The sequence below is a fragment of the Nymphaea colorata genome, chromosome 12 (assembly GCF_008831285.2).
Source record: "Nymphaea colorata isolate Beijing-Zhang1983 chromosome 12, ASM883128v2, whole genome shotgun sequence".
Lineage (NCBI taxonomy): Eukaryota > Viridiplantae > Streptophyta > Magnoliopsida > Nymphaeales > Nymphaeaceae > Nymphaea > Nymphaea colorata.
The window spans coordinates 20,261,253-20,272,918 of NC_045149.1; the positions used below are offsets into that span (position 1 = coordinate 20,261,253).

The 11,666-nt window shown below is 39.3% G+C and overlaps 1 protein-coding gene across 2 annotated transcripts; it reads right to left on the reverse strand.

Annotated features, from left to right (window-relative positions):
- Nucleotides 1-373: 373 nt before the first annotated feature.
- LOC116266295 (two-component response regulator-like APRR2) lies at nucleotides 374-6,857 on the reverse strand. Of its 2 annotated transcripts, none has more exons than XM_031647445.2 (11): nucleotides 6,308-6,857; nucleotides 5,681-5,904; nucleotides 5,116-5,195; nucleotides 4,797-4,863; nucleotides 4,523-4,569; nucleotides 4,334-4,411; nucleotides 3,481-4,200; nucleotides 2,886-3,026; nucleotides 2,196-2,513; nucleotides 2,041-2,109; nucleotides 374-747 (listed from the first exon to the last, which is right to left on the reverse strand). In XM_031647445.2, exons 2-11 carry the CDS (start codon nucleotides 5,808-5,810, stop codon nucleotides 595-597), a joined length of 1,803 nt encoding a protein of 600 aa, XP_031503305.1. In that variant the 5' UTR covers nucleotides 5,811-5,904; nucleotides 6,308-6,857; the 3' UTR covers nucleotides 374-594. The 2 variants fall into 2 exon arrangements, with proteins under 2 accessions (XP_031503305.1, XP_031503306.1); XM_031647446.2 differs by lacking the exon at nucleotides 6,308-6,857 and adding an exon at nucleotides 6,011-6,283.
- Nucleotides 6,858-11,666: the final 4,809 nt, after the last annotated feature.

An 11,666-nucleotide genomic window follows, 5' to 3' on the forward strand; every position in this document is an offset into this window, starting at 1 on the left:
CTATTCTCGAGCCGTTGTTTCATTAATCAAGCCGAGTTCGAGCTAACTAAACTCAGGCTCGACTCGGCTCGTGTTCACCCTTAATGTGCGCACCCCAACATAAGTAGTTTTTCCATGTATAGATTCAACAAGAAAGAAACTCATGCTGGAGAGTGGTATCAATGATAGGACTGCGATTTAATCTTATTTTGTGGAAGTCAAGGGGGGGGGGGGGGGGGGTCTGCTCAGCCTTAATCAAACTTTAAAAACTTTAATTTGACTGATAAATTTCTGATAAATGAACGTTGCACATGAAAACACTGCCACTGAGATCATATATATATATATTATATTTTCCACTATGCGGTTGAAACTGGCAATTTATTCGCTCTCATGCTTAATAAGCTCATGACAACCCCTTCTTCCTGATTTCTTATTATTATTTCTCTTCCAAACCAGTAAGACCAACCAAAAAAAATAAAATAAAATAAAATAAAAGAGAGAGAGCCGGATCGGGTGGGACCCGAAAGAGTACTAAAATCTGATATACAAAACAGTGGGGCCCCCAAAACTTTGAGGGTCCCACCTGGGTGGGAGCCGTACGATGGGAGGTGGCTAGGTGGGATTGGAGGGCGGGATGCGTCTGATGCCGTGCCTGTGAAGCTCGGAGAGGACGCTCTCAACGGAGGGCGGCTTGAGGCCGAGGGGCAGCGGCAGCCATGGCTTGCTGATCGCTTCCTTCACCGCTTTGTCTATTACTTCATCCGTCTGTATCAGTATCCCATCATTAGTATACTAAATGTTAAATTTTAAAAGGTACCCATATGTAAATATACAAAAAATAACGATACATCAAAGAAAATACCGTGGCACTAATATTTTTAAATGTTAAATTTTAAAGGGTACCCATATATAAATATATAAAAAGTAACGGTACATAAAAAAAAAATTCATATAAGATGCACCCATGACCCATGTTTATTATTATCCTTCTTCTTCTTGTTGTTGTTATTTTAATTATTATTCAGCTTCTTGAAAAAAAATGTTGAATAAACTCTAATTTACCAAACTTGATTTCAAGTTTTCAACTCGATCATTCTTCACTTCCAATTTGCGTATGTCTGTTTGGTGCAGCTACAACTTGTGAATCTTAGTGGTTACAAACTTACATGCTTAAATCCCATGTTCCATTGTACTTTATACATCTTCAATTTAAAAATATTTAAAGAGGCACATTTGGAATCGGCTTGGCCCGAGCTTAACGGAGCCGAGTCGAGCACGAGCCACATTGAGCTCAACTAGAGTTCAAGCCAAGCTCAGCCACCTTAACTCAGCTCGAACTCCGCCCAAAATTCAGTCTGAGCGAATAGTATCTAGTTTGCATTTAATCCTTTGATCTACACAAGACCAAGATCAAACATTTACATCATGGATCAAATCTGAAACTCATACTCAAAACTCAAAACCGATGCTCTATACCAAATCTAAATAGTAACCGGATTCAAATCTTCCCGATGAGACCCCATATAATAAAAGCCAAAGCCGGATCAAGTATAAAAAGAACCCGACCCATCGGCATGCCCTTCAAGGAATCACAGCTTTGATTCCCTCGACATGTGACAAGAACAAGTAGATTCATGTATAAGAAAGGACAGCGTTGCCATTTTCACTGTCGAACCTGTGAACGTGAAGTAGGCGATGACAAGAGGTAATCCAGAGATTGTCCTGTGGCTTCTCGTAAATGCTTTCATGATAGTGTCCCATGTCCTCTTCTAAAAGTTGTCGTGGTCTTGACTCTGATTTGCATGCAGAGTTTTTTAAGATTTTAGAAGTTCTTACTGATTTGGTCTCTTTTAAATATGAACACCTTTATGATATTTTGTTTATCAATGTATGAACTGTTTGTTGACAATTACACATAGCTGCATCTTCAGCCCACAGTTCAAACTTCTCTCTCTTTTTCTCTCTTGTTCTCTGGTATGAGCGTAGCTGCAGTACCCGAAAATGCATGCAAATATAGAAGAAACAAAAATATTAGATGCCAAAAGAAAGAAGGCGTACCGGGTAATTATCTACAAAGTCCTTCCATGACTCTTGATTATGTTCCTCTTGGTGTACAGGTGATGGATTCTGCAACAAGATACGGAAGAAAGGGTTATACAATGTGAAGATCGATACTTCAGGCACATTGACTGCAGAAAGATCAAAACGCTCACTTGAGGGAAGAAGGAGCATGGACTTTGGACGGGAACAACAGGGCAACCCCATGCATCAGCGTGCCTCGTCCATGGCCAACTTTCTGGTGGGTACATTGGTGGGAAGCCAGTGTGAGCCCATGGCTGAGCAGGGGGATGGCCCCAGACAGGGTAATAAGGACTCGGCACTCCGCAGTTGGCATGCATTGGAGGAAAGGCCATGATTGGCCTGTTAGTGTACAAATATCTCTGCATTGCCTCTCTGTGCTGCTGCCAGTTCCTTCTGGTTGCAGCATCATCTACCTTATGGATGGTATGTCTCCTATGCAACCTGTATTTCTGTTTAACAAATCATTCAGTGAGGCTCATTGGGTAGACAACGGAGCAAGATGAGAATGTAAAGAGTTTCCGATCATCTATTTGCTTGACTGAAACTCAGTGCTTAAATCATGAAGTCCAAAGAAATTTTAGAATAGTCCCTTGCTTCCCTACTAGTATATCTCACTTTTTGGAGATTTAACAGAATGGTCTTACTTGCCTTTCCTTCTAAAGAAGGCAATTTTCATAGAGTTGATGAGGTTACTCAGGCAAAGTTGATCGGCCAATCTTGCTGAGAAAGAAAGAACAAGAGCCAACTCCATTTAACTATAGAAGCATCAGTGGGTTTTCTTGATGTTAAACAGACTTGAAACTTCTTCTTGACAGACCAACCTGGAGATGGCTAGCTACATTATGTCTGGTTAGTCCTTCCACTTTCATCAATTCAAGTATCCTGGAAGGTATGGCCTGCTCGATTCCCAATTGCTCAACAGCCTGAACGAAGCGCCTGTGTAACTCTGGCGTCCAATCAACCTACAATAGATTTGACAATTTCATGAGTTAGAACTAGTCGTGAACGAAAAAGGGTTGGCAGATATGAACCAAAACAAAGATAGGGAAGAATAATGGAAATAAGTAGTTTCTTCAACATCAAAGGCATGAGGAACCCAAACCAATCCAGCTATAAGCCATTTTCAGCCGAACTAGTAGTACATATGAAGCTCAAGATATCATTAGGAGTTGATAAATGAAGCTAGCATGAAACAGACTACGCGCACAAGTTTATCTTCATGGGACTGATACTTGATTGGTTTCTGTAAGTAACTTCAGATGCAAGTGCACCAGAACTTGAACATCTCAATCATCAAACTATTTCCCTCAAACTCAAATTGAAGCTCAAACAAAAAACATATAGTTGTATGGTACAGATTCGTAAAGGGTTTTATTAAAAGTCTGAAAATAAAAAGTGAAGATAGGGTATATGCACCTTTGTTTTTTTCTTCGAGGCCTTCATACTAGAGGTAATGGGAGGAGTTCCGTTTTTCATGTTGGCTTTTTCAATTTTTTGCTCCAGGATCTCTACACCTTGTGAATTATCAACAGCATGCATGATATCATTTGCTTTATCAACCATACACTCGCCAGCTGAATTTACTTCCTCATCATTCTCAGTGGAATCCAATCTTGGAGGTGAATTTTCCATGCAAGAAGCAAGTTCACATACTGAACTCTTGCAAGTAATTTCGACAGATTTAGAATCAGAGAAAGTGCAGTTCTTCAGTTCAGTTGATATTCCATCATTCGCTTTCTCATCTACTAACCACTGACATCCGTCACTTATTTCATAGTCATCAAGGACACATCCTCCTTGATCTATCTGAGTAGAAGGAACTTGAAATCCTTCTTGATCCGACTCAGTTGAAGGTGCTTCAAATCCTTCTTGCTCTAACTGAGTTGAAGGTGCTTGAAATCTTTCTTGATCTAACTGAGTTGAAGGCGATTGAGAGTGTTCGGTTGTTATCGAAGGGTCAATATGAAGTTCCTGGTCTGTTAGTAATGCCTCTGAAGATGGCAGGCATTTCTCTTGTACTGGTTGGTCAGAGTTATTGGATTCCGTTGCCCCCTGTTGAAACTGCAGAATAGATGCTGTTGCTTCCTTGACTGGTTTTAGAGATGCTGAAAGGGAACTTGCCCCTGTGTTAAACGCCTGTTCAGGGCTAATAGCATTTAGAAAATTTTGAACTAAGAACACAATAATGTGACGTGCAAAATTTCAGAAACAGTTACATTTACATCATTCCAGAATCCAGATATATATTAGTGAGGATGTGCAAGGGCACCTTGTGAACCACATGCTGCCATATATTTTTAAGTTTGTCTTCAGACAATGGCTTTTGAAGGAACTCTGCTGCACCGAGCTGAAAAATTTTAAGGTAAACAAACATTATTAGAAATACATGACAGAGCTGTACAGATCCCATGCACAAACATATTTGAGGAAGGCATCCAAGACTAAATTGAGAACTCACTGCTATACATCTCATCATCGTGCTCAGGCAATCTATATCTGAAATCACTGCAACAGAAAATTTGGTCTAAGAATGTGACAAGAAAGATCTTAGCATGTACTAGTCCTACAATTAACTATATATGTCAACAACCACTTCATCTATCATCACAGTAAAAATGAGCCGAAAAAAATGTACTCAGGAAGCATATATCATTGAATGACAGACATCAGGCAAATTATAAAGGTTCCAAAATGAAGCAACAACTTTTTAAGTTTTAACTTCTGAGACTCACTTATAGTAGGCAGGCCCCGAACTGTCTCAAGGAATTTGAAACATCCTTGGCTATTAGCGTTGTTCACCTACAAAAGCAAAAAAATTATTGACAAAAGATGCAAAAGCAGGAAAACTGTGACAAGCATATCAGTCAATTGCTACCATGCGACAAATTGTTTTATTTTTCACTCATTCGAAGAGTACCTTGCAAGGTAAAGGGATGTGATTCGGAATCAGGTGGCACATTGGGCATGTTCTATTGTGCTTTCGGGATATGGTTATCAGAAGATTGGGTGGCACTCAAAGTTTTAGCGTTGCACAGAAGTGAAATTTCTTACCTCAACAATAGCAACATGGAAGCTGCCAACATCGCTAGATACTGCCGCTAAAGCTTCACTGATGTTCTGGAATGCTGAGACTGCAAAAAACAGGTCTGGAATTAAACAAAATTCAAAGGATTTAAGAAATTATATGAATCCATAAGATATTAACCACTGACTGCTCAATAGTTGACAGCCAAATTAACAAGCTGCTTCTAATCTCAACACCAAACTTGAAATAACCATACTTTACGTAATTGGTGGCCACAGTGAGCGTGGAAAAGAAAAAAAAAAGTGATATGAAAACTGAGTCCTTATCCAAGCCTTACACCTCAACCAAAAACCGACGAACTCAAAGAGTGTATTAATGTTCTTCCTGGTTCACCCAAAATCGTTAAATCAAACACATGTCTACAAGCAGCCACAGAATAACTGATTTATAGACCAAAATAGGGGAAAGTGCCTTTAAAAGCCATATGCGTTTATGTTATCTAAGTGGCCTAGCAGCGCACGAACAAAAATCAGGAAAAAGAAAGAGCAAGACACTTGTACTTCTAAAGCAAGGGCAGAAATCGAACTTTACCAATATAATCCATTCCCTCTAGCTTAGACCTGATCTCAGCAGCAGAGTGATCGTCCTCTTCCAAAAGTAGAACCCTGAGTCCCTTGGGGAAATCCTTCCATAGAGACAAGTCATCCGCAGAGCAAACCATATTCGGTTCAGATCATTGACACTCAACGGCCCCAAGAGTACTGACCTCTTCATCCATTACAGAACCAAAAACCATCCAAGATTCCCATGGCTCACTGGAAAAGTTTCAGACAAGTATGTCATTTCTCAGCCCAAACTAGAGAACATCACGGACTAACTGGCTGTGGAAAACAAAGAAAACCAAACAGGTAGAAGCCGCACGGGAGTGGCAGAAGGGTCACTATCTCATCGTTTCTCTACTGAAGAGTTCTGATAAAAAAAGTGGAGAAATAGGCTACAGCTTATACAACACCGTGTTCCACAAGGTACGCCTGAGCCATTTACGAACTCCCATGACAAGAACGAAACTGTTGGCAAAGATTTCCACAATGAGAGATACTAATGATCCTAGCTTGAAAAGGCACTTCTTCGGCAATGGTCAATCTTCTCTTAACTAGAAAGGCCCTGACTGAAATGAAAGTTTACTTGTGAGAGAGAGAGAGAGAGAGGGAGACGTACCTCAGCAGACACCCATTTAAAGCTTCCCTCGGAAAGTTATTCACCACAGCATACTGAAAGGAAGTTCACCTATTTCACCGGGCACCATTAATCTACATGTTGTTAAAAGGCTTCACATGCAGAAAGAGAAAGGAAGAGAGACCTCCCAAAATCTCTCTCTCTCTCTCTCTCTCTCTCTCTCTCTCTCTCTCATATGCACTTCATCTAAAAGTAACAACTTCGTGTTCAAGAAAGCTCTCAAGAGCCTCTCTCTCTCCCTCTCTGCGGCTCTGCACCATATGTCAAAAAATTTACAACGGTGGTGCTCAAGAAAAGCTCAAGGGAGAACCTGAGGAGCCTGATACCAAATGAAGCTCCGTAAGGATTCAGTGGAAAGGATCAGCTTTACGGACGCACATTTTGGAGACAAGTCAGTACTCTCCCTCAGAAAGTCTATGCCAGAAAGAGTAATAAACAGAAAAACAAGAAAGAGATAGATAGAGAGAGAGAGAGAAAGAGAGATATAATTACAGAGAAGAGGCGGGTGGTCTCTTTTTTTTTTTTCTGAAATAAAAGAAAAGGTGGGTGTCTCAATTATTGCCAAATTTTCTTGTATAACATTTTCTTGAGAGAGAAAATGTGCAGACGATCAACGGAAACGAAAAAGAAGAGGGAAGAAGATAGTGCAGACCAACGCTGTGCTCCTGAGCGGTTGCTGTCGGTTAACCGTGGCCACAGAATATCCATGGCATCCTCGTAATTTCCTTCCCATCCACGCCTCATTACCAAAAAACTGTTGTCGATAAGGGGCAGCGAGTCGGAGGGTAAAGAGAGTTCACGAGCATGGGTACGTCGCACGTTAGAATGACCAAAATACCCCTGTGGATGCCCCTTTCAAATTGGACTCAATTAATTTTCTGCCGTTCCCGCGGGCCATAAATGTCGGCCTCGACGCTCGTCTCCATTTATACGAGTCGCAAAATTTGTATTATTAAATAATTTTCATGAATTCAAATAAATGAATTTCTCATGGAAATATTGTGATATTGTCAATGTAGTTTCTTATATTTCACCATCGTTCTAGAATTTTTATTTTTGTCTCACAGTCAATAATGGTATATTCAAAACGACAGGAAGATCGTCCGAATTGGATTTCATCTCCATCCTGCATTTGTGCTTTCAAGAGCTTAGCATAGTTGGTCGGATTGAAACACGATATAATATAAGGTCAGTCCGTGGGCCATGTGGGGTGAGTCATGAGATTCAATTGATGATGTACTAATGTCACGTCCGGACCCGACTTAGCCCTGCAAACATGGGGAAAATGGTTTTTGGCCCTCATTTCCAAATGGTAAGTCATGATCCTCTAACTTACCTAGAGACAAACATTTGACATTGTTGAGTTATATCAATCATAAAAATGAATGAAATATAAACTCATTTTTAACATATTTTGTCTATATATTTGCTGATATAAGCCAGTTCAACTGATACAAACCATATATTCCCTTGTATCTGAAGTGGGTATTTCTGATCTCTTATTGTATCTTTTTCCCGGCAATATCATGTATATAAATGGATACACATAGTTAATGACAATATTGAATGGTATCGACATCTATACTCATGCTCTAAAATCTTTTATGCTCTTCAGATAGTTTTTGGCAAAAGTTTTTCTAAAATTCTTGAGCTTCACTTGTTTAAATGCTTTAGACCATCTTTCATTGCTGTTCAATTAATTGGAGTGAATGACTTAGGAATATAATTCCATGTGAAAACTCATGCAACAAAATCACAATATCAAAGACTTGCCAACTCGATACCTTCTCAGTTCCGACTTACCACTGTTCAATAAATGGTTACTGCCGAAGTTCTGTCAATATTTAGAAAAAGAGATTCTATTCATATTTTTAACAGTGAAACATGACAAAAGATTCAGTAGAAACCTTCAAAAAAGTTTTACCGTGCAGGTAAAACTTTGTGAGTTTCAGGGAGAGGCTGCACTGGCTCCGGTCAGGATAAGATACCGACCGGCCTTCTTTTTCTTGAAACAGACGAAGAAGAATCCTCTTCTCTGCAACAGTTCTTTACAAAAAAGAATTAAAACTCGAATCTTCTGCTTCAAAAGAGGATCTAAAGCAAGGATTTGGGAAAGAAACTGTAGCCTTTCTCGATATTCATTATGATCCCAAGTTGGTGATTGTATGAGTTTGAAAAAGAAGATGTGACGCTTTGGATTTGTCCACTCTTGTAAAGATGGTGGTGAAGTTGGAGTTCCACATTTGGGGTCCGGATCTATCAAGCAATAGTCTCCCAAGTACAGAAAATCTATGTGCTTGAATGAGGTCAACCAGATATCGGGTATGATTTGACCCGACCCGTACTGAATAAGATTGCACTTGAGAAATGTATGAAAAAGAAACAGTTTGATCAACTATCCGGGTCGGATCTGTTTGGTTTTCTTAAGGAACCGGATTGGTATCCTTTCATAAAATTTAGCCGGAATTTGTAATTTCACTTAAGATCCACAGCTATGAAAAGTCTGTTAAAGAGTGTTGATGCTTGGATACGAAAAAGGGGAATCCACCAAATACGAAAAGCCAAATCATAGGAGAAAAAGTTGAGTAATAAAATTTTGACACCTGAAGTCCTATGGATTGGAGATAATTTCAGAAAACAAGTCCAATTGGTATTGGTAAGCAATGAGCATTCTTTTGAAACCGACGATTATTGCATATTTTGAGTTGAAATACAATCACAGGTGGAGGTAGTTGTGGACTACGTGTAGGTAATTACTCACATGAACCCCAAAAAACTTTTTATTTTTATATTGATATTTTTAAACAATTTTTTTTTTATTTATATATTAATGCTTTTAAAAAATTTAAAATTTTATTTATGTATTAATGCTCCTTATCTAAAACTTTGCAGCTTTGCTCTCGAATGGAATGCATTTCAAAGTAAATGAACTTACATTACTATTTAAAAGGAAAAAATCTTTGAAAGGAATAGATATTCCAACACATTATTTGCTTTGAGGAAAGAAGCTTCAAATGAATAGAACCACCAAGTAGAAAGTTTACTACTCATCAATTGTTAAGGCTAAAAAATCAATAACAGGTGACGAGGCACCACTTTGAAGAGCAGGAAAGTGAAAGCTTGAAATTGGAATTGCATCTTTTCACATCCGACTCGAGTAATTAAATCTTCAAATTGCGTCTGAAGATTCCGAACGGCTGCCGCATTACACGCTGCCATGTGGACTGCTGGTATTTTGCAGCAGAAGAAATAACAGGTCAGAAAATCAACACGTCCCCCTGACGGCCCCGGTGCAAGTTAAAGAAATAAAAATGTATTTCGAGGATGATTATTGTGTTTTTGAAAATGCTATGTAGAGATTTGGTATCTTGTATCGTAGTTAAACCTTGGGTGGTATGAAGAAGTAGGGGCGGAGTTATAAATTTTTTTTATAAGAGGAGGAAGGAACTAACTAAAATTTTAAATTTTAATTAGTAGGAAATTATTATTTTTTATATAAAACAAGTAAAATTTTCTAAATTTCACTAATTAAATATGGGGGATGTTGGTCCTTGATTGAGTTGGATTTTGTTTATTTCTGGATTCATATTCAATTGGACCTGTCAATATCCGATCCACAGAGATATTTGTATTTAGGTTCATGATTAGGAAACAGTTTCTACTGTTCTGAGGCACAAACTGTGACACGTAGAGAAACATGTAGGCATAGCTTCGTTTCTCTCTTTCTAATGTTATCCAAGCCGTGGTTATAGTCAAAATCCCTCCAAGGTTACATATGAATCACATTTTTTAGCTCCAAGTGTACAAAAACAGTACCGACAGGCAGCAGCAGTTCGTACCATTCATTATCTCCGCGGCTAGCAAAGCTGTTCGTACTTGGAAAACCCCATCAGAACTTATTTTAGTGGACTTCTACATAAATTTACTAAGGTTTTCAAGTCAGGGTGATAAGGTCCGTATTATTCATTATTCACCGGAATTCTGATCCTTTTAGTCAGGTCCGGTAGAAATCGGATTCATTTGTGTAGTTTTTTTTTTTTTCAAATCCAAACCGGAGTTACAGATATCACAAAGATTCAATGTCTGCTGGATCGGCTTACAGCTTACAAATCTAAGTTCAATCTCTAAACCTCAGTCCAACTATGGAAAACCATGAACAATAGAACTGAACCGGACAGACGGGAGAGATAGATATATGGGAAAGAAAATTCAGATCAGATGATAAAGAAAGGCGATGGAAGCCGGTGGTGGTTATGAAATCCCCACCCAACTGCAGCGACTTTGACATAACGCTTGCCTTTTATGACATAGAAACATCCAATGACTAGACGATTTAATGGCATTTGCTCTATTAGATAAGCAGCAAGCGAGAGCGAAAAAAATTATTCAGAAATGCGTGGCATTCTCAACCTTTGTTGGTCTCATCCCATTATTCCCAACGAAACTCTGCCGGGATTACTGGAAATGCATGATGATCACCTTCTATCACAACAGATGGACACAGGGACTCGTTTATTAGACTTATATTGTGGTTGCCGTATCATGGTTGCCTTGTTTCACCATTAACGAGACCAAATCTCTTTTTTTGACACATAAAAGCACCGAACACTTGAGATGCTAAATCACAAGAGGAGACCAACCTTATCCCCAAGGGAGTCGGCATAACAAATGGGGCAGGGACTAACAGGTGGCCGATCTCCAATTTGAGTTCTCAAGGTATTAAGTTCTAAAGAGATCAGAGTCCTTTTGTTGATTGAAATATTCTTCTTACTCACCCAATAAGAGCAGACCACCTTCAAAAAAAGCTAGTTTCATTGCCTAATCTGAAGCATACATCGACTTACTCAGTCCTTCCTTTGCTTTTTGACCTTTATCCCTAATTAAACTCCATTATAACCTTCACTTCCATTGTAGCCATCCTGTAGAGGAGATGCATAGCCTGGCCGTGCCCGCATCTTAGTGGGAAGGACCACCAAAAGAATGACAAGTCAGTGCTCATTAAAGCTGCCTCAGTGGGTTCACAACTAGGTCATATTTAACCTGCAAAAACCTTCTGCATACCCAATAGCCACCCCCTAAAATAAATTCTAGATCAGTTGAGCGGCTTTTACACATCCACTGTGGGCCATATTTCGACAGACAACCCCTCAGAGACGTCCTATGACTTGTCTTGCCTAGCACCATTAAAGGAAAACAGAACTGCAGAGCTATTACCCACGCCACATACCAAATGCCCAAAAGCATCATAATAAATGTTCTTCACTCTCCAATGGTTCTTGGTGCTTTCCTCTACTCACCCAACTGGCAAAAAGCAAGCTGACTACTAATCTCTAAGTTTTAA

What these genes read in the sequence shown, in the direction of transcription:
- LOC116266295 (XM_031647445.2), bottom strand. Translation starts at nt 5,810, where the DNA reads ATGGTTTGCTCTGCGGATGACTTGTCTCTATGGAAGGATTTCCCCAAG. An exon ending in GGCAGCATGTGGTTCACAAG is followed by an intron (nt 4,201 to 4,333) that starts GTGCCCTTGCAC and finishes AGCCCTGAACAG; the next exon opens with GCGTTTAACACAGGGGCAAG. An exon ending in CCTCGAAGAAAAAAACAAAG is followed by an intron (nt 3,027 to 3,480) that starts GTGCATATACCC and finishes AATCTATTGTAG; the next exon opens with GTTGATTGGACGCCAGAGTT.